The sequence below is a fragment of the Haliaeetus leucocephalus genome, unplaced genomic scaffold (genome assembly GCF_000737465.1).
Source record: "Haliaeetus leucocephalus isolate CR32 unplaced genomic scaffold, Haliaeetus_leucocephalus-4.0 Scaffold373, whole genome shotgun sequence".
In the NCBI taxonomy this organism is placed as follows: domain Eukaryota; kingdom Metazoa; phylum Chordata; class Aves; order Accipitriformes; family Accipitridae; genus Haliaeetus; species Haliaeetus leucocephalus.
The window spans coordinates 2,977,825-3,003,714 of record NW_010972809.1 but is presented as its reverse complement, the minus strand read 5'-3'; the positions used below and the strand labels follow the sequence as shown (position 1 = coordinate 3,003,714).

General features: G+C 40.7%; 1 protein-coding gene across 3 annotated transcripts in view; it reads right to left on the bottom strand.

The window, feature by feature from the left end:
* Nucleotides 1-25,890, bottom strand: part of JARID2 (jumonji, AT rich interactive domain 2) — a 222,511-nt gene that overhangs the window by 27,934 nt on the left and 168,687 nt on the right. For all 3 annotated transcript variants that reach the window (XM_010573172.1, XM_010573173.1, XM_010573171.1), the window contains 3 exons: nucleotides 23,037-23,213; nucleotides 12,240-12,469; nucleotides 2,493-3,510 (listed from right to left, as the gene is read on the bottom strand). In XM_010573172.1, the coding sequence (XP_010571474.1) occupies nucleotides 2,493-3,510; nucleotides 12,240-12,469; nucleotides 23,037-23,213 (1,425 nt within the window). The remainder of the gene's footprint in view (nucleotides 1-2,492; nucleotides 3,511-12,239; nucleotides 12,470-23,036; nucleotides 23,214-25,890) is intronic.

The window sequence follows — 25,890 nt, the reverse complement described above, 5'->3', positions numbered from 1 at the left end:
ATCCACTGTTCACAAATAAGCTGAAGGCATAATTCAAGATGGCTTTCCATCCCAACAGATTCAGTGACCTACATAAAGTTGAGTAACATACTCCTAACTTCGAAAGAAGTGTGATCCAGGTTTAATGTTATACATGTTCTCCAGTGGGACAAATAGCGCACACCCAGCTTAAGGGCCTAGTTTCAACACTGTTTATGAGATATTTAAGAAATGTGATTTTCTCCCGCATCATGGAATGATCGCTCATAATCACTCTGCAATATTAGAGCTCGAGTAGCACATCATTCAACCAGAGCCTTGCATATCTGGCAGATCCTCCATAGGGCCAGCGACAGCTAAGGTTTACAAAATGGTCTCAATTATAATTCCATTTCACACAGTCATAACTTTTGGAAGCATTTATATCTCAGGCTGATGTTTTCCAGAATTGACCTAAGCATGTTGCTTAAACTTTTCTTGACAGACTGAAGGGGGGAAGAAAAAAAAAAGTTTAACCCATTTATAAGCACCTACAGCAAAATGGCTTAAATAGGAGACCTAGAACATGTTATGCAGAAATAGCATCTGACTTTTTTGTCTTTTTTAAATAGTCTTAATTTCACTAAATTAGGAATATTTTTAAATTGCCCAGTAAGCAAGCTCATTTGAAAAAACAAAACAAAACAAAACCAAAAAAAACTTACATCTTCAGGTATGCCTTTAATACCAAATGCTGGCACTACACAAGTCATTGGCAAAACTCCCATTTACTTCAATGGAAACGTGATTTGGCCCTGAAAGGAGGGATATGTACGCAGGTCTACTTAAATAAGTGTGCATTTATCACTACAGATTATTTTTCTATCTTTCCTGGTGGAACCAACAGATTTCTCATCTTTGTACACTGATGATCTCCAGCTTCTTTTCTCCATTTTGTTTTTAATTTTAAACACAAGATAGGTAGGAAATTAACTGCAGAAAGGATACCTAAGATGCAAATTTTATAAGAGACCACTGTTTGCTCCAGTTATATGGCACCCAGCAGAATAGAATCCTTGCCTATTAATTAGGCTCTTAGGTGCTTAAATAATACAAATAATTAACAGTAATGCCATCTTAATGCCGAGTTAAGGTATTTCATTAAAAAGTTAACATTGTTCCAGGAGCGTTAATCGAGCTGTCTTGCACATTTTCTTCTCTCTCTCGCCAATGTAAATTTAATTCATTATTCTTCTCTATTAGCATACAACCATTGCATACATTAGGCATACAAAATGTTCACTTATTGCTGCTTGAGTGATTTTAATTTTCAGATTTCCTTGAACGTTTTTGCACGGCTATTGCAACAGAGTGCTAACCCTCATTTCTCCTCCTCAAATTCTGTCATTTCTCTGTTGTGCCCTGCATCGGTTCACCATAAACTCTGCAATCTCTTTGTGTGCTTTTATGCATTTTCACTTACTTACCACATGTGATATAAAATAAAGTTTGAAAACGGGGGAGGGGAAGTGTTGTGAACAGTTTAAACAGAAAAGCGTGTCCTTTAATCCAAGTAGTGTTGATAGCTGCCTCTGATCGGATAATGCCTCAAAGGCAAAACTCTAGCCTCAAGTTGCAACATGCAGGTCCTGTGAGCTCTGACTCAAAACACTTCAAAAACAAAGGGAAGGGCTAACAAAAATTAAAACCACAAGTTTGTTACTACGTCATGGCTGCAAAGGCAGTAGAGATGGAGGTGACTCATTCAATAGTTCATTTGTATGCTGCTGTTGTCATGTTTTTACAAACTATTGTCACATTTTTGTCACGTGTCATATTTGACAGCAGACCATAAACCAAGAATTCTGTTAAATAAGTGATTCTCACTCAGGCATTAGCCCTGGCAGACACCTGCTGGGAGAAATAATGAAACCTCCATTTTGCAATCAACCACATTTTACTGCCTATTCTTGACACTTAATGGTTGTTAAATGTCAGCAGGTCACTGCAAATTTGTGATTTTAAGTGTCTGAGTACCCAAATATAAGTCAGTTCTGAGATATTTTCTTTCCCCCTTGGTTAAATGCTTTTAAAGAAAGGGGAAAAAAATATTTGTATTAAGGCTTGGCAGCATTGCAACCTGTTTGGAAAACATCTTTGGAAAGGTCTGAAAAATATTCTGAGGCAACATATAAACCAGGGCTACCAATATCCGTAGTTGTACTACCTACAAAAATAAACAACAGGGAAAGGAGAAGATCCTGAAATCTGGAGACCAAGACCCCACATAGCATTTTTTTTCCCTGGGTGAACTAAAGAGCTGGCAGGGGGGAAGTGTCGACATAAAGTCTCTCTGGAAAGCTCTCCGACAACCTACCTGCATCGTGCCTGACCAACAGATAAAAAGAGAGATCCAGAGCTCTGCAGTGTTAATTGAACAGGGGTTCAGTTAAGCACAAAGGCAAACGGAGCATAAAGTTGTATACGGACACTAACAAGCAGCGGCAAAAGGCCAATGAAACCACAGCCCTTACCTATGAGTGGGAGTTCGTCCATGGTAATGCCCTGAGATTTGAGGTGCTTCTTGATACAGGCCAGCCGCTGCACGTTGGGTCCCCAGCGCCTGCCTAGCTTGTGTATGTGCTGAATCTGTGTCACAAACCGCATTTCATCATTTAGCTTGCACTCAGGTCTCCAGTCTGGAGGAGGAATCACCCTGCACATCCCATACTTCTCTACCTGAGCTCGGACTGACTCAATGTATATCAGTGGGTCATGAAATTCCTTGGTGGAGGGCCTAAGGATGGGAATCTCCCCCAGCATCCCCCACCCAGACTTACTACTGCCCTTTTCGTGCTTTCCCATTGAGTCTTGTGGCTTGTGCAAGGACTCCGCTTGAGAGGTAGAACGATTTTCACAGGAGGCATTTTCAGTTTTGCCATGTGCTTGTTTCCCTGGCGTACTCTTTCCAGCAGTGGCTCTTTTCGGCCTATTTCTTTCCAAACTCTTCTCTGGCACTTCCTTTTTAAGGTGTCCATTTAGCAAAGGCTTTTCTACGGCTGCCTTTTTGCTGGCAGCTTCTGCCAAGTTGACGGCCCCTTTCATTCTCTTGGTGGGCGACTGTATTTTGTCTATGTGATTCGTTTCTTCCAGCCTCCTCTTCGAATTGCGCAGCCCCTCCCTCAACTGTCTCCCCACCTCCTTAGTGCATGTCTTTTGGTTCAACTTGCCATTGACTTTTACACCATTAACAGCGGTATTGTTAGACTTGGATGCTCCAAGGGATAGCACCTGTTTGCGGGTTTTTGCATTGCTACTTTCTATTTTCCCTGAGATTGTGTGGTTGACAGGTGAACTGGGTTTGTGGTGATTTAGTTTGGTTTCCTTGACCAGTTCTTTCTTGGCTTTGGTGTATGTGACAGTTCCCTTTGTCACTGTTGCAGTGTACTTCACAGTTTTGGACGGTGAAGGTCTGACTTCTCTCATCTTTTTGGCACTGGCTGCATTTGCACTCGGAGATGACATTCGAGTGATCCCATTGACTTTAGAAACCTGCAGTGCCAGGAGTGTTGCAGGGGGGGGGCAGAAGGAAGGAAACAGAAAACAGAAGAGTAAATTAATAGTGTTACCACTTAGCCATGGCATCTCAGTCGCAGGACAACCATATTCTGCAATCCTGACTCCTGGCCCCTTTGTACAATCTTCATATAACAGTTTTCACCCAGGTAAGAGGAGGGACTGGGCATCTATAATAAACAAATAAAATAGAAGTATTTTTTTAAAGAATGAACCAAAAAGTCCTCAGAAAGCCAATCTTGCTTTTGGAGGGTACAAAGCCTCTGGCAGGAAGAAGGGTGAGGTCCCTTGCTTGCGCTACCCCCTTCCTTGTCTACCAGAAAGCCTGTTATGATATCACAAAACATAGGCAGTCTAATTTACAAACTAATACTTTCATTATCTCCTTTTCTGGCCTTCTGGCGCTATCTCTCTCCCACCCAACTTCCCTTAAGTGCACACACAATTTACTACTACTTAACAGACAAACTTGCCAGCATATACTATCTCCTCCAACTGGAATGGGCATGATTTACAAAAAAAACACACTGAGATTCAAACCAACCTCCTGTTTATACATACATACATCTAAAAAGAGATACTGAATACATTATGCACCCAGCAGATCAGGATGGCCATGAAGGATCCAGTGTATCATACCTATTAAATCTTGGGAGGCATCTTGTTGCTGAAGTAATTCATTTGAAATAAAAATGTATGCAGTGATTCAATGCGTTTTTTAAAAAGTTTGATATCTTTTGCTGACACACATTTTATTACATCATTTTCATCACTCACTAATGTGCCATTGCAACTTAGAATTGCTAGACTCCACTGCTTTCTGCTAGACCTCTGAACCCAGCTATGAAACTAAAATTTATATTTTAACTATAAGATGCATTAAGCACTGAAAGCAACCCTCAGCTTCGAAGAGAATTCTGACAGCCCAGCACTGCCAAAGCTAAGCCCCACTACTAAGAAAATGAAGTTCAAGTTTAAACCTCAAACAAATTTCAGCATTTAAACAAGTTTAAACCTTGTCTTCTAACCTCCTTAAACTACTGTGAGTGCAGAAAAACACATCCAAAAATCAGCAACATTGATAAAAGTGCTCAAAGTGAAAGCATACAGTACAATCACCCCTCATCAGTGCTCAGGTGAATAACACCATTCCTGCAAAGTTATAATACTTCCCTGTGGGATTTCAAAATCCTTGCCAAATTAGTAAGCATGGCAGCTTCTCTCAAATAAATGCAAGAATTGTAGTCACTTATAAAGTAGGGATAAAATGTTATAAAATAGGGATCAAATAGAGACTGAAAAGATCATAGTAGGGTCTTGCATTAAGTGACTTGTGGAAGAGAAACTAGAACCTGGGGATTCTGAATACACACACAAGTATGTGTATACATGCATTTACTGTGCATTTTCTCCTCTGTGCTCCAGAAGCTGGAGCAGGAGTAACATCTTTTTAAAACCCATCCATATTCTTGTCCTTCCTGTGCTTCCAAAGTAGAAACACTTAAGGAAAATCCAGTTAGCTGATGACATGAGTTTCTACCCTGAGCTTTCCAAAGACATATGAGATATCATCTGGAAAGCAAACACTTGCTAACAGAAATACATTTACCCATTTCCCTTGAAATTTAGGCAGTACTCTGCATTTGAAATGGAGGCCTGCGTTTGACTTTTACAGCACTTTTTCATACCACAGACATGGGTAGAGAGCTGCTGAGACATTGCCTCTTGCCTGCAGCAGTCAGAACCAGCACTGAACATCTCTGGCTTTATAAATAGCCAGGAACATCGATTACAGATTTCATCTAGGCTAATAGAGAAGAATTGACTGAGAACTGGAAGGGGAATGTAATCTTGGTGACAGTGATCATGAAATGAGTTTTCAATTCCAAGATGTGACAACAGTAGAGAAAGCAAACCAAAGCAATTCCCACTCAGAGGAAGGGCACAAAACACAGGCCATTATGTCTATTCACAAAGTTCTCTAATGACTGGAAAATTAGAAAAGAATCACAGTAAAAAGTGGAAACACAGTTATGTGACTAAGGGCAACTATATAGGAACAGCAAAAGCGTGCATGGGTAAAATCAGAAAGGCCAAGGAGTTAAAGAAACTTCAGTTAGCAAGAGACATAAAATTAAACCAAAAAAAATTTATAAACACTTTAAAAATACAAAGACAACAAAGAACAGCAGAGATCAACCACCACATAAGGAAGGAAAACAAATGCAACAATTTGGCTAAAGCGTTTGTACTTCTTTTGCATTAGCCTTCACCAAAAGTACCTCTGACTGAATACTTACCGGATATATAACATAACCAATTTCAGCAAAAGAGCTAGGAAGGCAACCCCAGTAAGCTAAAATGTACCTAGATGACTTAGGGCATGGCTCCTGGAAATAAGTTGAGGGTAGGCAGAGTCTACCTAACTTCAAACCCTAAAATCATTCTGTAACAAAAGATCAAACAGTTAATTTGTAAACACACAAAAATAAGATAGTGTTAAAAACAAAAAATTAATAAAAACAAACCAAAAAACCCCACCCATCGTTTTGCCAAAATAGCACATCAAGCTAATTTAATCATCTTCTGACAGACACCTGGCTGAGCAGGTAAAGAAGCCCCTCCGCTTCAGTAGGGCTCCAGTCACTGTCCCACGTGATGTTCCATCAAACAAGCTCCTGAGACACATCCTAGACATAATTACTCTGAAGAGACTTCACAGGGGATTAAATAAAGTCATCCTCAAGAGAAGTTATCGTTGTCATAGTACAGTCATCCTGGGAGGGCATTTCAGGTGACTTTCTGCAGGGACTTGTCTTGACCTCGGTTCCACCAAGTAGTTCCATCAGTAACTTGAATTATCAAAAATTTGTCAGTGACACACACCTGGAAGGGGCTGTAAGGACTCTGGAGACACGGTCAAAATCAAAGGCAATCTTGAAGAACTTATTTCAGAACATTTCTACAATAAGAGGAAGTGCTATTTTTAGGAAGGACAAATCAAATCCATGTAGGGGAGGAGTAACATTTGAGGACCACAGTGAGCATGCAAATCACTGTCTGAGATCTATTATCAAGAATGCTGAAAGCAAGAGATCGGAGCACAGGCTTTCCTAGGAAGGGCTGGACCCAGCATCAGGCCCACACTGTGAGAAAAATTTAGACAGTGGAACAAGTCTAAGAGAGCACAAAGTCCTCAGGTATTTGGAAAATATGATCTTTACTGAAAAGTCAAGGGAGCTGAGCTTATTTAGTCTGAAAGAGATTATGGGACAACTCTGTAATGGTCTTTTGATGCATAAGGAGCTCCTCTGAAAAGAGACAGTAAATGCTCCTTCCATGTTCACTGGGAAAAGTGGGAGAAAAAAAAACCTTTAATTGTCTACAACAATGATCTGAGGCACAGCTATGAAAACTTGTTCATTAGTAGAAAACGAAAACACTGGAAGAAGCTGTCAATGGATGTTGTGGAGTCTCCTCTACGGGAGGTTTTCCAGAAGGTTTCAAGGAGACTACACCTACATTACTGTGCTGTCAGGTACAGTCAAGACAAGACCTCAGAGGGAGCAGTCAGGCTGTATGGAGGTATCTTGTCACTCCAGCCTTCCCATGATTTTTTCTGAAGAAGTTGTGACCAGAAGTCTGAAGGGCCATCCAGGGCACTCCTTCAGCAAGGGGGGGGGGTCCACACAGGGCCTGAGAACAAACCAGAGTCAGGGAGAAAGTGCTCATGGAGAAAGGCAAGATCCTCACAGCTCCTTCTCGTCAAAGGAAAACATGCCATCAGCACCATCACCTTTAGGCCACAACTGAAACTGCCAAGATACAGAACTCTGGAAAACTGAATTCATTAAGAAAACAGCAAATTATCACAACTGTTTAGAGTTGTTAGAATACCTCCACACAACAAAAGCTTAGATCTTGAATGAACAGGTGCATAAGCTTTGGCTATCTAACCTCCAATCCTAGATTATAAGCACACTAGTTTGAGTTTTTATTCAAACTTAGTGAAGTTATTCCTGTCATGAACAGGTCCTAAATTAAAGAACACTTGGCTTTGAGAATACCATAAGGAATCCACTTATTTCCTTCTGGTTGCTAACTAAGGAGACCCCACAAGAAAGAAACACTGCTGAAAAATTCCTCAGGACCATCATCTTTCTAGAGTAGACACAACATGATGGTTTTCAAATGCTTCTCCCTCTTCCCTCCCCAAATGCCCACAGGTATCTTGAGTGTTTTCAGAGAGGATAGCGTCATGTTTAAGATACAGCAGTACTATATAGACCAGAACAGACCATGCTTCACATGCGAATAGGCTGCAACAAACGTCTTCCAGCTGGAAACAAGTGGAACAAACAACGTGGTCATAGCCCACCATCAAAGTAACAGCTGGATTCAGGACTTCACACTGACTTATGTGAAATTCTGGCTGGTCAGCCATCACCTACACGTTCCTGGTCTGCACTTGTCTCTGAGGACCCATTAGACGATTGGAACCAAAAGAAACAAGAAATTGTGGTAGGCATTTCTTACCTTTCTACTGTTGACATGTCTCCCCCCAAATGAAACATACACAGTCAGCCTAAAAAATCAGCTGCACTGCCAGGTGTGCAGGTTCACCAAACAGGGGTCTGTGCCACAGCTCCATCCCGAGGCAGTGCTTACACTGAGCACGTAAGAAAGAAGTCAATTAATTCAAACAGAATCATAGAATCAATTAGGTTGGAAAAGACCTTTTAAGATCATCAAGTCCAACCGTTAACCTAGCACTGCCAAGTCCACCATTAAAACATGTCCCTCAGCACACCATCTACACGTCTTTTAAATACCTCCAGGGATGGTGACTCAACCACTTCCCTGGGCAGCCTGTTCCAATGCTTGACAACCCTTTCGGTGAAGATATTTTTCCTAATATCCAATCTAACCCTCCCCTGGCGCAACTTGAGGCCATTTCCTCTTGTCCTATCAGTTGTAACTTGGGAGAAGAGACTGACACCCACCTCACTACAACCTCCTTTCAGGTAGTTGTAGAAAGCGATAAGGTCTCCCTTCAGCCTCCTTTTCTCCAGGCTAAACAACCCCAGTTCCCTCAGACGCTCCTCCTAAGACTTGCTCTCTAGACCCTTCACCAGCTTCGTTGCCCTTCTCTGGACACGCTCCAGCACCTCAATGTCTTTCCTGTAGTGAGGGGCCCAAAACTGAACACAGGATTCAAGGTGCAGCCTCACCAGTGCTGATTAAAAGGGGATGATCACTTCCCTGCTCCTGCTGGCCACACTATTTCTGATACAGGCCAGGATGCCGTTGGTCTTCTTGGCCACCTGGGCACACTGCTGGCTCATATTCAGCCGGCTGCTGACCAGCACCCCCAGGTCCTTTTCCACTGGGCAGCTTTCCAGCCACGCTTCCCCAAGCCTGTAGCATTACATGGGGTTGTTGTGACCCAAGTGCAGGACCTGGCCCTTAGCCTTGTTGAACCTCATGCAATTGGCCTTGGCCCATCGATCCAGCCTGTGCAGATCCCTCTGTAGATCCTTCCTACCCTCAAGCAGATCAACACTCCCACCCAACTTGGTGTCTTACTGAAGGTGCACTCGATCCCCTCATCCAGATCATTGATAAAGATATTAAACAGAACTGTCCCCAACACTGAGCCCTGGGGAACACCACTTGTGACCAGTCACCAGCTGGATTTAACTCCATTCACTGCCACTCTTTGGGCCTGGCCATCCAGCCAGTTTTATTACCCAGCGAAGAGTACACCTGTCCAAACCATGAGCAGCCAGTTTCTCCAGGAGAATGCTGTGGGAAACAGTTTCAAAGGCTTTACTAAAGTCTAGGTAGACAACATCCACGGCCTTTCCCTCATCCACTAAGCAGGTCACCTTGTAGTAACAAAGTGATTGACATTAGCCTTATATGACTCAGTCTTGAGCTAAAGGTGAAACTAGGGATATGAATAATCTTATCTTTGCTTTTCAGCTATCTTCCTGGTTTTACTGACATGTATTTGTCCTCAGACAACTCTTCTCTCCACTTTACTGAACACTTGCCTTGCAGTAAAAGACAGTACAACAGCTTTTAAATTTTGTTGCCTTTTAAAAAGCAAATGGGACCAGCACATAGTCTTGCAGCAATTTGTTTGTTGGATTTAAACTGATCTACATACACACCTCTGCATAGCACCTAGGATCCAGCCTCCAGACACATACACACACACTCACACACACTAAAGCCAACAAATGACTTGTTAGATAACAACCACAGTAATAACAGCAACATTAGCAATACCAATAACAGCTTTGGTCCCAAACAAATTCAAGTTATGCAAGTGATCTCAAATTCATTCATAAAAATACTTCTGTGTTGATATGAGTTTTGCAGAGCTAAATTACCATATTAGGCCAAGAGAGGGCCCCATTGAACTATATTTCCTTTGCCCACAAACCCTTTGAATTAGGGGATTTGGGAAGATAGCAAGGGAGGAAGAAAAGAGAGAGAGGGAACATGTGACAAGTGCAAGGGCACACCAGAAAAGGAAAGAAAGAAGGAAAGAAAGAGGGGGAGGGAAAGAATCTTGGGGAATTTCTAGTATTCTGCCTTGATTTTCTCTAAGACTGAACAAAACAAAAACACACACATGTAAATGCACGTGAACGAAGAACAAAAACATACTGGAAGGAGGAGGAACATGTGACTGGCACCCTGGAAAAACAACTCTCCTTTTGAAAATACTGATAAAGTCAACAAAGACTCAGGACAAGGGCAGAAGATTTAGCAATGTCACATAACTGGTAAGTCTAAGGTTTTGCACAAAGCTAAGTCTTTCTGTCAGACAAAATGCATAATCCACCTTTAATTAGTTACAGCCACATTTTCATTAAAATTGGTAAGTACTTATGTTACTTTGGTTGCAGAAGAAAATTGCCTAACGTTTTTTCTAAGAAAAAAAAAAAAAAAATCACATCTCAGCTTACAGCCCTCTTATTTTCTGAAGCTTGAGGACCACACTCTGTGAGGTGTCTGTGTGGCACGACTGTTGGCTGTACTGCATTGCTTTAGAATTTCTCTCCACTCTGTGTAGCACAGTTGAAAACTTCTAATACTCTATGAAGCAAAACCCACTTGGATCGTGGACAAAATTCTTCTACATCTGTCTTTTCCCTTCTCAGAACTACCTTCACAAGTGATGGCACCTGACTTTCACAGGAATTTTAACCATTCACACTTTGATGATACAACTTTAAAGCATTTCACGCAAGTGTTCCAGTGAGCTAAAATAATTAAGTATGAAGTACATCCTTACATTTTGGGAAACTTGTTCAACACGAAGAGCTCATGGCAGAGCACATCACAGCAAGGACGATAAGATGCTGGTAGTCACAATACAGAAAGCCGAAAGGATGCAAAAGGTAGGCAGTCAAGCTGATGACTAGATAAGCAAAATTGTCATGGGGGAATAGAGAATGAAAGTCTTACAGAGGTGAAAAGAAATATACTGTAGATAGAGACTTCAGGATCTCAAATTTGATTTAGAAGGTAGTACAAATCCAGTGGAGGCATTTCAGGAGAAGCTGAACACCACTGAAGCACAGGGTATGAAAGATTTCCTTGGCAAGAGCACCTTGCCTGTTTTTCTTTTTGCCATTTTTCATTTCCAAGCCTATGACTGAGAGGTGCCATTTAAGGCCGTGACAGCCCTACAAGATGGCAATTCCTGCTCCACTGAAGCCCAGACCAGCCTACTTAGAAGAAAAACCTATAGATGCCAGCAAATAAAGACTGTCTCTAATTGGTCTTTTGAGAATTAACCACTGAACCAAAAAAATGTAAGGCACAAGTGCAGCAAGCTTTCTTTCCATACTGCATTGCCCTAGCACAGGTACCTTGCTAACCCAGACTCAGACTGAATAAGGACACTGACTGGGCATTTTGAAAGTCTTCTATAAAAACATATTTGACAGTTGCTATTTTAGGAGCCCTTTGATCCAATCATCAAAAATAGATGGAGATGCATCCTGCCCAAATGCCAGTCACAAGCACTGAAAGATTGGTCTGCTAAACTTCCACACCCAAATATAAGTCAGACTGAGACAAACCTCTTGCTGAATTTTTTTGCTAGTTTTCAACCAGGTAACATGAAACTCTGAATTTCTCCCTAGCTGGTATGCCCACTGTGAAGCAGGCAATATCCTGGAACACCTTCTTTATGCATCAGGCAAAACATTTTTCCCGGACTCCGAGGTTTGTGTTGCCCACATGCAATACAAGACACCCGATCGTAATGTCAGCTTCCCTATCATGCCAGTAAGCCTCTAAGATAACCTGAGCAGACCAGCCGTACACAAAAGGAGTACATTTTAACACGTGCTGCCAGCCTTGACACAGCAGAGACGACAACAAAAGTGCCAGTCAGAAGGGTTTAATAAATAGCGATGGGAACTTCATTCTCTCATACTTATACACTGGATAATATAAAGACAGGGTTGTAAAGCATGCTTTATCATACTGACTTCCCATGTATGTATCACTTTTCTTTTTTCCTTCTTTCTTTCTCTTTCACTGAAAACTAACTCTCTGCTGTCTCCAGAGCATGCTTTTAAGGATTACCATGTTTGCTCTATGCCAGGCAATGGAAAATGGAGCTAGTACCTTAAAAGTCTCCATTTCCCATGTGTCCACAGTAGAATACAATTTATTACCTGTTTCCTTAAGTCCTGAGCCGATCTATGAAGAGTATGGTGGTTGTTAGCAGTGAGCCCTTTCGTAGAGGAGCCAGTGTTTGTAGTAGGATGGTGATTAGCAGCAGCCTGGTCTTTTCGGCTCTCAGCCTTATGTTCGCTGTTCCTCTCCTTCCCTGGTGTGGCCTCTTTGCTTTTGTGTTTCTGAGCAGGTTCTTTCTCCTTCGATGATTTGCTGGACCCATTGAAAACTGAGAAGAGAGAAAATCAGACTATTAAGGAAAAAAAAAAGGCAAAACCCAACCCATACAAGACCAAACTCTTCATTCAAAACAACCCAACTTTCTCTGCTGTCAGTGTTGGATATTTAGTGAGTGTCTTGTTATAACTGAAGTAAAATCAATACCAAAATAGAAGCACTATTTTGCATATGTCTTTATATGAACAGATTTACTAACGTATTTCCTTTGCTTGTTAACACACATTATCTTCAATATCCAAATTAAAACATACAAGGTATATTACTGTTTTGATTGACCTAAATTTAGACTTATCAGTTTGATTTTTATTTATGACAGTTTTAATTAACTTTTTGCTGTTGCAGCAAGGGAATTCTAAACATAACCTAAACAGAAAAAGGATTTATTTTTACATTAACTTAAAAGAAAGGAAATGTTCCATGAAAAAGCATGTTTTGTTTTCATCAATATCCAAACTTCTGAACCAAACTAACAGTAGTTTGCCTGTAGCAGACAAGCTGCAAACTGAAAAGGTACTTCAGCAAAGAAAGGAAAATACTAAAACCGTTTTGGAACATGTCATAAAAAGTAATGCTGGGACCTGTGCTGAGCACCCTAGCATTCTGCTGAAGTGAAGGGATAAGAAAGCACAGAACAGAAACCATATTTTTTGTACAATAAATATCATGCAAACGTATACAAGTATCTCAGCAAGTTTTGCTCCTGTCCCTATGCTGAATTTATTTAATAGTCGTCACTGCTCTTTTGTTGTCAAGGAACACGAAAAGCTGAGGTTAAAAAAAAAAAGTCACATTTCTGTTTGTTTGTTAATCAAAAATGTGGTGATTTATGTCAGTGCTGCCCCCTCTTCAGTGAAGCACTTGACAGAGGTCCATGAGGCTTGCAATCCAACACCCACAATGGAAAGGCCCTCCTGTCTTCTCTACTCATCTACTCTTGGTTTTTACCTCTGCCTTTTTGCCATGGTTTAGGAAAGGATGTAAATATGAAAATTCATAAATACTTAATAGCACAAGCATCTAAAAATCGTATTTATTACACACAACACACCCCATCTGTTTGGGAACATTAACTAAATGAATTAAGTTATTGTTTTCTTGTGAAATGAAAGCCTTCTTTTGTCACTGAACACGATATACCTACAATACGTATCTTTTTATCTAAATGGTGAAGCTTAGCTGTCTACAGATGTCCTGTGGTATTGCAGTAGCGGCAGCAGTAATAGTAGTTATAATAAACAACCAACAATCCTGCTGGAGAGAAGGGGGGCATCTAAGCTGCTTTTGAGCAGACGCCTACCTCCAACCCTTTCCAACCGTCTATCTACCTTCCTGCTGCACCTCCAAAAGCCAAAACTCCAGCAGGCTATTGACAAATTTGTTATTCAGATCACTTATCATATTCAGTCAGTCATAAATGTTGAAGCAGATTATGTAAAAAATAAAAAATTGCAATTACTCATCCTCCTCTCTTCCTTCCCTCTTGCATAAATTGAGTAAGAATGAGAGAAAAGCCATCGGCACCGAAGTCATCGCAAATTCCCCCATGGCTCCATCACTCCTGAGCTCAGGAGCAACTGGCGCTGCCCCAGCCAGCCAAGGATTTCTCAGTGATTTCAGTGAAAATCGCGTAACCTCCATGTCTCATTTCCAGTGATGGAACTGATAATAATTGCCAACCCCTCTCGGGGAGTTCACGACAATACATTTATCCTCCTTTGTAAGGAGTTCTCCCATCAGATGGAACGCGCTACAGACGCAGGAAGCGCAACTATTTACTTTTAAGAAGACACAGCACAAACAACCGATGGCAGCTTCGTTAATATGTATTTCATCACTGCGCGTGATCTCTTCCTTTGGAGGGAACAAATTGTATGTACTGATCTGCTCATACGGAAACGTTAAGTCAGAGAGATTAGTTTTCTGTATTCAGTTGCCACTTTATAAACTGAAAATTACTAAAACAGAAAACACAGCCAAAAAGCCAAATTGTGCACTTTTATGGTTCAAAAATAAATAATAAAAAAAAAAAAAGGCGAACATGAGACAAGGTATATTTTATATGCAACAGCTCATTAATTTTAAGTGTCGTGGGAACCCTGCCAGTTTTACCCTCTGAGTAATTATCTTTTGTCTTAATTTGTAAGATTCTTGAAAGGGGGAAGAGAGAAATGGGAGAGAGAAAATGTTCAGTCTCACAGGAAAAGCTTAAAAATCTTAAAAGCCTGAAAACACAATAAAAAGGGAGACACGTAGATGCAAAACAGTCCTAGTCAAGCTGTCTCTAGTTAAACAGTAGATGGTATCAGTTTCTATAAAAATCAGTGTTTGCTTCTTCCAGCACCTAGAATATTGTTATATCCAGCTAGATAGGTATAAAAACCTTTCCGCAATAATAAGTTCCGCAGAATTCAAAAACATATCATGTAAACAAGTATCAAAATGTTAACTTGACTAATTACAAAAAAGTATCACAAGCCAAGCATTTAAGGGGGAAAAAAAAAAAATCCCCTGGACTATGATTTCGCTCCCATCTGAGTAAATATGTGGAAGTTATTTAGACAATAAATAAGTTATTTAGTACAATACAGGATTGAACTCTGGCCCTAATAGCTAGTAAGACAGTTCAGTGAAAAGATGAAATCACCAGGGAAGACCAAAAAGGCCCCCCAAAAATCTCATTGTTGAAGAGTAACTGATAGTAAGACAGAAACCGCCACTTCTCAAAGGAGAGAAAACAACAACCCCCCCCCAAACTCTTCATTAAATATTACTGAGACCAAATCTAATTTAACAATAAATAATTACTAATTCTTTTGTGTCGTCTTATGCAGCAAATTGCATTCTCCTCCATGTCTGCCAGATCTTCAATATTTCTGAGGCATTCGGAAAAGCAGAAAAGGTGTACCTTATGCTTTACTAAGCCCAGATACAGGTATGTCCCAGCTACAGTCTCCCATCCTAGCAATAACTGACACACGCAGTAGCCAATGTTCTGTCCCGGTTATTTTTTTGACTCATGAAAGAGTAGTCAATAAAGGTTTCATCCTTGAAGCAATAATTTCATTAAGAAACAGAAAGACAGAAAAAAAAGCCCAAGTGGTGAAACTCACATTATTAAAGCAGAAATCTTTTGTAGTCTGAATTATGATTATTTTATGCTACCTGAACCAGCTCTATATTTCCAGAACAGCTTTTAGTTAAAGGTAAGAGCACTACTAACAAATAATTGAAAGTGCAAGTAAATTATTAGTGTTCAGACACTTCAAATAGAATAAAGGGATATCCTTTTATCCATATCTATCTGAATGCTCATTCTCAAAATGCCGTGTCCTTCAAAGCAATTATTATTAAGCTGAAACAATAGGAGTCCCAGAGTGAAATACTTGTGGGTCTTTTGGTTAGCAGTGATGATCAAATGCTAAGAAACTGAACCACTACATTCAAAACTTGCAAGCACTGGGGGTTTTTAAACCACTGGTATACTTTATGGCAGCAGAGTAAAACCTTATGGCAGGCATGATCCCCACCGATTCACCACAGTGCTCTCTGCACTGGGTACACTGGACCCCGGGCACCAATATTCACCCAGGATCCCACACAGGGACTCTGGGGTATCTCATTTGAAACTGTGATAAAGAATCCCTATGCAAACCAATGCAAACCGTGCAAATGATGCGTGTACTAGGTGCAGCTATAACAATGGCTAAAAACCTTTTTGATCAAGTACAGCCACAGATGTGGTCAATTGCTACAGATTAACTAAGCATTTACTACAGGAATTGACACTGTAGTGAGCGATAAACATTTATTGTGTTTTCAGCAATTTCCTGAAGTATTCCTACAAATTAATTTGCACGCAAATATTTTATAGGATACATCCAGCCAGCCATTCAGAAGCCAATTTATAATATGTACAATCATCAGGCTTTCACTGTGTAAGCAACAGAATTACTAGACTGGGTTCAGCCAACTGCTGACTCCACGGGCAAAGCTTTCTCTCCCAAGCCCTCCCAGAGATTACTCCTGCACCAGATATGCTTTATACTGGAGATAACAGGGGAGTCTGTTGCAGGGACAGCAGAGTACTGATGTGTGAACCCTTTTGCTTTATGCCAGTGTCTGGAAGATGAAGGCATGGACCATACATGTACATATATGCTGCATGTTGCAGAGCTTGTGCTGCATAAAGCAAGTGATTGCACATTCATAAAACTATCCAAAACAAAGAGGGAAGATACGAGTGAAAGGGAGAAGTTTTGTTTTTAGAAGGAGAAAAGGAAGCCTTGCCAATGTTGTGAACCCGAGCCAGCTATTCCAATGCAAACCTCATGTTGTTACATAGATCATCTTTGGGAAGAGATGTAATATTAATCAACTTTCTGGCATTAAGTATCCGTTACTGTACAAAAACATTCTTGCTCTGGCTTTAATTCAGTTTTAAGTCACTGTGAAAACATTTATGTGGCTCTCAAACTGCCTTAAAGGACCCAGGCAATAATTCTTTTCCCCTCCCAGAGGAACTAAAACAATGATCTACTTCCATAAAACAGAGTATTTTAATACTGCCGATTGTTTTCCTTAAGTGTTGGGTATGTTCAGACTTCTCTAAACCATTTCCAGAGATAGAAGCTCTTCTGGAGCCCCCCAACACGATCTACCTACTCAGGGTCAGTAGCAAAGGCGTACTTCAGGAGAAAAGGACACCACAACACCATATGAAAACACGCGGTACCACTGTTTCCACACTTCTCCAGCCCTAATCCAACACTATGCAGTTTGTCAGTGGACAACCCTGCAACAAAATTTCCATAGCTGCATGCTAACAGAAGTCAAACAGGAGAACCGTGGTACATAACACCGAATTTCTTTTTGACACTACCAATAACACAGCTCAAACCTCTACGTGCGCAAGAATATATTGGGCCACTGAGAGGAGCATTATTGGTATGAGACACCACGCCACCGTTTGCAAAAATTCAATACCAAGTGTCTCGTCTTAGCACAAATTCATTACTCTCACCTAACCACTACGACACAAACAACATCAAAAGGGTCACTCGCTAAGCAGCAAGTCCATACAAGAAGTGCCTATCTGTTATCACGAGTCTCTCACCAGGATAACAATTCAATTTTTTTGAGCAACTTCCAGCTCCCCTATTCTCCTCCACAGGTCATACATCTAGCTACTGAAAATCCACAAATCCCCAAATGTGTTGTGCCTGATTTGCATATTTAAATATGCAAATTACTGCAAAACGGGTAATTTTCATGTTACATATTTTTGCAGAAAAATTAAATGTGCAAAAATGTTTATTGCAACAATTACTGGTTCCATGGTATTTCAACAAAAGGCTGTAAATCATCAAAATAATTGCCTACCCATTAACTATTGTAGCACTCTGCCTGAAATTTTCTCATTCTGCATTTTAGCTGGATGCAAAAAGTATTTTTCTTCTAAATGTTTACCTCTTCAGGATTAATTTCACTAAAAAAAGATGCATGAGCCTAAGACTCTGTCTTATGTACCCACCCACAAATATCAAATTTAGTTAAAAACAAAACTAAATAAAGAATTGCAGCCACAAATTAGAATTTTCTCACAATACATTCAAACAATAATGTATGTGAAAGATACGCAATTTAAGCCCAAGATATACAAACACTGCATTGAACTGTATCCTGAAATAAGGGAAAAAAAGCTATCTACGATCTTTTCCTGCATCGTCTTTGTTACTACACATGTAAGGAAATTACTCTGCTAAATTATCCATTGCAAATTGAGAAGCGAAACATTCTTCTGTATTTCTGGTAAGCAAGGAAGACGGCACTAAAGCAGAGTATAGTATTTCTAGCGATGCCTGCTTACTACGCACTACTGCCAGATCTGTTTTGAAATTTGAGCCCCAAGAAAAAAAGGCATCTATACAATTTTCTCCCCTGCTCATTTCAGGCCAAAGGCATGCAGAGCAGTTTTTATCCGACCATGTTAACAAAACACAGCATGGACCAGCATGTTTTCTGACACACCGGAGCTGGTTTGCTCCAGCTAAGGAAACAAGTCTCTCCTTCATGAAGAAATCTGGTTACAAATAACGATGGCTAACTCCGTTTTCCTAAATGTAAATTAGAACTTAGCTGTCCGTCTCATCTCAGGTGTCTGAAGACAAACACAGCATTCCCAGGTATGCTGGCCCAGATGTATACTTCTCTCCACCTTTGAACCGCTGTGCTGGCATGAGAAATACCTAATCCTGCAATCATCCTTCTTGAGGAAATTATTAGAGGAACTGTAGCCTCTTGCGTGCAATTTTAAAGTTGTCTAGGCGACCGTATCAGTGTACGCTGCTCCTCCTGAGGCCCTTTTCCAGTCCACAAGCCCTTTCAAGTAGAGTAACGCCTATCCCCTTTTGCTCTTGCGATGGGACCGATAACCCAACAACTCCCGAACTGCATCTTCCAGCTCCCGATCCCAGCCTGCCTAACAAAACACTTGGCACCTGCAAACATTTTCCTTCAGGAGCCTGCAGAGAAAACCTTCCATTGTGCCACGGAATGAAATCAAAGTAGGATTTATTTAGTTGTGAGGAATTCAAAGAATTAGTTTTAAAGAGACAGAGACCTAAGCCTACCCTTTTACCTACAACTTGGAATTTCCTCCGAGCAGCAGGGAGATGTAATTTAGACTCGGTACCTCCCTGTCCCCCAGGGAAGCGGAGTACAGCTCACTTGCGGAGAACCTGCTTTCCCTGCACGTCAGCCCGCAGCAGCTGATGACTGACGCCCTCCTCCCTTTGCATAAGGTCAATTTTCTAATAGATCAATGTCTCTCCATCTCCTCCTCCATGTTGGCAAGATGCCCTGTCATCCAGGCTGTGGTTGAGAAGCTTCTCCCCACACCTGGCAGCTACACTGAAGAAAAACCACATTGTTTAAGCCAATGCTCCTGCCTGCTTCTTCCACCAAATTCCTTGCATTCAAAGCCGTGTAATAGTCTCATATAGACTGATGGTCATTTGAGATGCGTACAAAATGCAAGCTGGAAAATAAGCATATCCATCTGAGCAGCACACAGGCGTCCCATGGCTGGGTGTTCTGGATCTAAACACCGAGAATTACGGGGCTCCTACACCCACACTCAAAAGGGTCAGTAACGGGGCTGCAATTACAACACAGTCATCTGAACCTCTGCTCTATCTGCTGCGATATGCAGCACCATAGCACCCCTAATTTTCCACGTGTTAATTTTGAAATTCACCACAAACTTACTTGGAAGGTCTGAAGTTAAAAGGAAACTACATGCTTTAAAAAGATGAAATCACTGACTGAAACAGCAAGAGGGATTTCTCTATTCCAACTAAACGTTCATATGGCTTCTCAGCTGGGAAAATATCCTTTGAAGTCAGTAGCTATATGGAGACCAAGTGATTCAGTTGACGAGTTTCTGGCCTTTCACTGTTTTAACCCCGCTATAAATCCTAACTCAATTAAAATCATTCTGATTAGGACCAAAATTCCACATCAAGTTTTAGAAAGCTTCTAAAAATCTCCCCTTCCTCAAAGCATATATAATTAAAAGCACAAACCTCTGCCAATTTTATTGCTGAATTTGTCAGAAATGTTAACAATGGTATTTTGCAGAACAGGGGGTCTTCTCTGACCTGAATTAATCTATGACATGTACTGTGAGATCATACCATAATTCATAAGCAAGTAAGAACCACTCACACGTTTTACTCTACATTACAAGAGAACCGTTCTCTTGCAAACAAAAACTGAAAGTCTTTAGACAGAATCTTCTCTTAGTGAGAATTGTTCGTTTTAAGTTTAAGCACGCTGAAGAAGACAGTAATGGGAAGAGTTACATGCATAACATCCCACATGACATGAGATACCTACCCAGAACTAATACTAGTTTCTAACCAAGGCACAAAGTACCACCAGTGACATCCAAGCCTTTATCTACTGCTAACTCCTCTTAACATATGTCAGACCCAGTCCAATCAGCTGAATTTTGGCAATGACATGAAATCAATTTTTAAGAGCACAGCCCTACCATTTTCCCTTGCAGCAACCACAGCAATATCTTAGAAAACAGTTTAACCGCAAGACTATCACTGCTTGCACTAAGATATTGCACAAAGAAAAGACTTGCACATTGCTACATATCCCTTTTCCACACTCCCATGAATGTGGGGCACAAACGCTTCCCCTGTCAACCATTTTACTTTGCTCTTTAACAGTTGCATATGTGTGCAGCACATCAGAAGTACTAAGAAAGGAGGATGAAAAGGCACAGGTAACAATCTGATGCTTTAAATACATCTATGTAAGCAGTAAGGTTGGAAGGCAACAAGTCAGTTGAGCTAATTCAATTCGTGCAGCAAGCTATGCCACGTGTTACATGTGCGTCTTATTCATAGTTAGGCATTTTTGATTGAGTTAGCTGTCCAAAAGGTGGCTCAACAGGCTAGGTTATAACAAATAGTTTGGTGTGCAACCCTAATAACACCCCATATTGGCACCAAAAGAGGATATTGACAAATGACTTTGCCCAGGAAAGTTGTTCTGGCCCCCATTTAGTAGAAAGCAATCATTTGACACTGTCTAATGACATTAATCAAGCTCTGAACCTTTCTTGTTGTATGTCATAGCAAATACTTAGCATTTTCAGGTCCAAAGTGCTTGACTACACATTGCATATTAAAAACAAAAGACTTTAATTCATTAAAAATAGACTCTCACGCTAGATTTAGTTCATTTGCTGCACCCGTCCCTGGACTGCCTTTGTGTGTGGTCTCATTTAAAACAGACACACATGAACCAGAACCTACTTTATTCACAGAAAACAAAAATACTATTGGCTGTCAACCAAAATAACAGACACTGAAAAATGGGAATACCCCTGGGTAAGGAAATTTTAATTAAAAAAAAAAAAAAAAAGAGAGAGAGAGAAAAAAAAAAAGAAATTACAATGACGAAGAAGCAGCAGCTGCCTTCTCTGGGAATTCCTGTTTCATCACTTTTGTCAAAACATCTCACATTGTCTCCTATGTATTTTATAAAGGTCTTTTGCAGATCTATTAAAGCAGCAGCTTCATTTATGCTCACTCTGATCTATATTGATAAAGATTATGAAGCCATTAGATGGCTCATTAAGTTTGCCTTTACTTACCCCCAATTAAGATTTCAGGTGTCTCTGGTTTTGAGCTAATTTCAAAGTGGCTGCCATCTGGGACATTCTCAAGGAACATGATCGGCTCCTTTTGTAATGATATTTCACATTTAAAACTAAGGCAACAGTTCGGTTACATGCAATCACATTTTCTGTATGTAAAGTTTTGTGCCTGTTATTTTGGGGGGTTTATTTAGAAACCAATCCAAAGTGCCAAGTTTTGATCCATGGCTTTTACAGCATTAAAGCTCCTGCTCACAGCTGACAGCTGAAATGCTATTAGGCATAATGTCCCCTTGTACTTCTCCACAAATCGTTCACAAAAAGAGAGTTTTCGAGCTTCAGTGTGCAATAAAAAACAGATTCAGACGTAGTCATGAAAAATAATTTTGGTATACGTCAGAAAGGGTGTCCTTTACAGAAAACTCCTTTTTGAAAAGCAGAGATGAGGACCAGCACAGTGAAGTAACTGGGATCTACTAATCTCTTCAGTGTGGCATGAAAGAACAAAAAAAGCAGGCACCATCTCTCAAAAAGTGGGCTCTAGAGAGACCTTCCTCTCAGTCCTCTTTCTAAGAGGAGGAGAGCTGAATGGGCAGTCACCAGAAGGAAAGATTTTCACGGTAATCTAATACTGAGGAAGGGAACAGAGAGCACAGGCTCCATTTTGAAATTATGTCAGGCAGAGAGGGCACAGAGTTGTTACGATACAAGAGCTCTTGCTGGAGAGAGAACCACATCACACAGGACTTTGGCAATGGAGAGTTATAGTGGGCTCAGAAAATTTTCAGCATGGCTTTTAGGTCTTCCATTTTACACTAGGTGATATTGCAACATACATGGATCCATTTATCAAGAAATGGCACAAGAACATCGTGACAGAAATACTATGTAATGAATGCAGCTTTCGTTAATTTGCAAAGAAATAAATGACTTGAAAAAGCTTCTCAGATAAAATCTTTCAATCACCAACATGAATGCAGTATCTTAACCTACTGCAATTGTGGTATCAATATTGCATGTGAGAAATTAAGTGTTACCCCGTCACACATTTTGATAACACTTATGAATGCTTATATTTAACTTTGATAAAATAAAATCATTCTAGATTAAACATCAGTCTCAAAAAAGCCAGAGAGACTGACTGCATGTGTCTATACATACGTACGTGTGTCCGTATAACTCCTGCCTCAGATGGAGTTCAGATTGTCAGGAATAACAGGTTAAAGCAGAAGATGCTAACACTACATCTCACTCCATTTTCCCGTTATGGCCTGTATCCTTTTTCACTCGGATGCAGAAGGATGGACAAGGATTAAGCACATTCAGCTCATACAATTTCTTTGCTAGGCAGTGCAGGAGAACAGAACTATTTAGGACCTACCTTGCCCATTTGGTACATGTTTATGCGTTTTTCCTTTCCTGGGGGTTGACTGGCATGATGATGAAGCATTGTTTGTGGCTGTTTTTGTGTCCTCTGTCTCTTCCTCCTCCTCTTCTTCATCCTCATCATCCTGAGAGCTTCCAAAATATACCATGTTGCTGGGCAGGGCTGGAGAACCTGATCATTATAAAAAAAAAGGCTCATTAGCATCATTACATTCACTTACTGCACTAGCCATATTGATCATAACCTACTTTAGTGTTATGCATAGCAAGGGAAGAGGGGGACTCAGAGATGGAAGGTCACACTAGTGCACGACTAACTGGAGGTTTTTTATTTATTAGCTTTTACCAACAGGATACGTATGTGCTTGAAAAGCAGTGTTCGCCCCACCCCAAGCACATTCTATTCATACTTTGGACAATCAAACATTCTTGCTACAAGCCCTAATTAATAGTTTTGTCTATTCAGAAAAGGACTAATGCACATGCTTAATTTCAAATGCATGCTTAAGTGCCTTACTGAAGTCTTAACGCACAAAACTAGAAGCTTACAGCTTTTCCAAACAGAAGAAAAAAAAGAGCATTTACAAACCAATCTGCACCCCGGTAACATTTTTAGGTTATTATTACAATAAAATATTAGTATTTAAACTTCACAGTGCTTTGCAGTATTCTGCTTCGGTTTTAAACAAAGGGAAAAATAGAGACCTTGAGATGCTTAAATTTGCCTAGCAGGTCCCTGGCAAAGGAGAGAAAAGAGCAAAGGTCTCCTGATCCTCCGTGTGTTCCTATTGAGGATGTTGTTTCTCATCTCTTGCTTACTTCCCACGATGCTCCCCCCAACCTGCCTTGTTTGTGTGAGGGTAAGATACAACCTGGAATTCAGTGAGAGAGAAGTGAGGATTCACGCTGCACTGCATCAGGACACAACATGACTGTAGCAATCTAATAAGTATTTTTAAATGTACAAATGCTGACAACTAATGAACGCCTTCCCTTATGCCCGATATTAGTTTCTGCTTCAAAATGAGTTTTCTGTCTATCTCCTGGAGGGACAGGTGCCCCAAGAGCCTTCTACTTATTCACAAAAAGATTTTTTTTGGTGAAGAAAGGGAAAAAATAGAAAGTCAATAGAAGTGGAGAATGGGAACTCATCACTTCCAATTATTTCCCTGTAGCTAAATAAAACAAGGGACACAGATATCTGGGCTACAGACCAACAACACAAGGTAGTGGCTTCCTTAGGAAACAGTTCTGTCTTCAAGCTCTTCAGAACAGTAATTCTGTGTTTTGTTTCGTTTTGAGCTGGTGGCATTGCCATTGCCAACAACTAACTAAAGCTTATTTTTGGGTTGTGTATTTTCTGCTCCCAGCAGGTTTGTACAAAATACTCTTAACTACAAAAATTACTTTTTAATGAATGGATACCTAAATACAGCACAAAAACCGGGACAGGCTGTTTCTGTAATGAACCATCCTTTTTTAAGTGTACTGGTTTTGGTTGGGATGGAGTTAATTTTCTTCATAGCAGTTTGTATGGTGCTATGTTTTAGATTTGTGACCAAACAATGTTGATAACACAGGGACATTTTAGCTATAGCTGAGCAGTGCTTGTACAGCATCAAGGCTTTTTTTTTTTTTTTTAACCCCTGTTTCTCATGCTGTCCCACCAGCGAGCAGGCCAGGACTGCACAAGAAGTTGGGAGGGGACACGGCCAGGACAGCTGACCCAAACTGGCCAAAGGGATATCCCAGACCATAGGACGTTGTGCTCAGCAGTAAAAGCTGGGGGAAGAAGGAGGAAGGAGGGGTGCTTTCGGAGTTACAGCATTTGTCTTCCAGACTAACCCTTACGCGTGACAAAGCCCTGATTTCGTGGAGATGGCTGAACACCTGCCTGCCAATGGGAAGTAGCGAATTAATTCTTTTGCTTTGCTTCCACGTGTGCAGCTTTTGCATTACCCATTAAACTGTCTTTATCTCAGTCCATGAGTTTTTGCACTTTTACCTTTCCAATTCTCTCCCCCATCCCACCGGCGGGGAGTAAGCGAGCGGCTCTGTAAAGACCCCACCTGTAAAGACCTTTGCTCTTAGTCTCTTTAACAGCCCCTCTGTGACTGTGGCTGCCTTGGGGAGAAGCAGAGAGAAACTCCCCACCAGCACCCTGTGCTGTGCATCAGTAGTAGCCCTGGGACAGCTAGGAGAAACACTGCAGCAGCACCTAGGGCATGATACTGACGACTCTTCCCCCCTGAAATAACACACATATTAATCTATCCAACCTAGACATGAGGGTATGGACACATATGGTTATCCTAGGGGGAAAGCCTTTAGCATGCCCCAACTTTCACATTTATATAGACTAATGATCAAATTAAAACTGCTGACATATTTCAAGGCCTGGGAGCTGTAGCAACGTACAGAAACAAAAACCTTCCCATTTTTATGCAAGCCTAGAACTTTTTGGCACACTCTAAGCAATCAACCATAGTAGGTAAGAGGTGCTGAGAGGCACATTAATTCTTCTGCTTGGAGGGCAGCTTTAAGTCTCAACAGCAACTAACTACAAGACTCCAAAATAGTTACTCCAGCACAGTGCTGCCTGAAAAGTAAATTGTCTTTTTTCTTCCATTTAGGTACCCAAGTCTGCGGTATGGATTCAGAAGTTATTAGCTCTGCAAGTCTGTACTGTGCATCAGTTCTAATCAGGATCCGAAGTCTGGCACCATCAGTGCATTAATGCATTGACAAATGATGGCAGTAAAAGAAACTTACTGTTAGGAAGCCTCAATATTAGATTCAAACACAGACTAAAATCTATTATAATTAGAGAAGTAGTCAGAAATGTTATC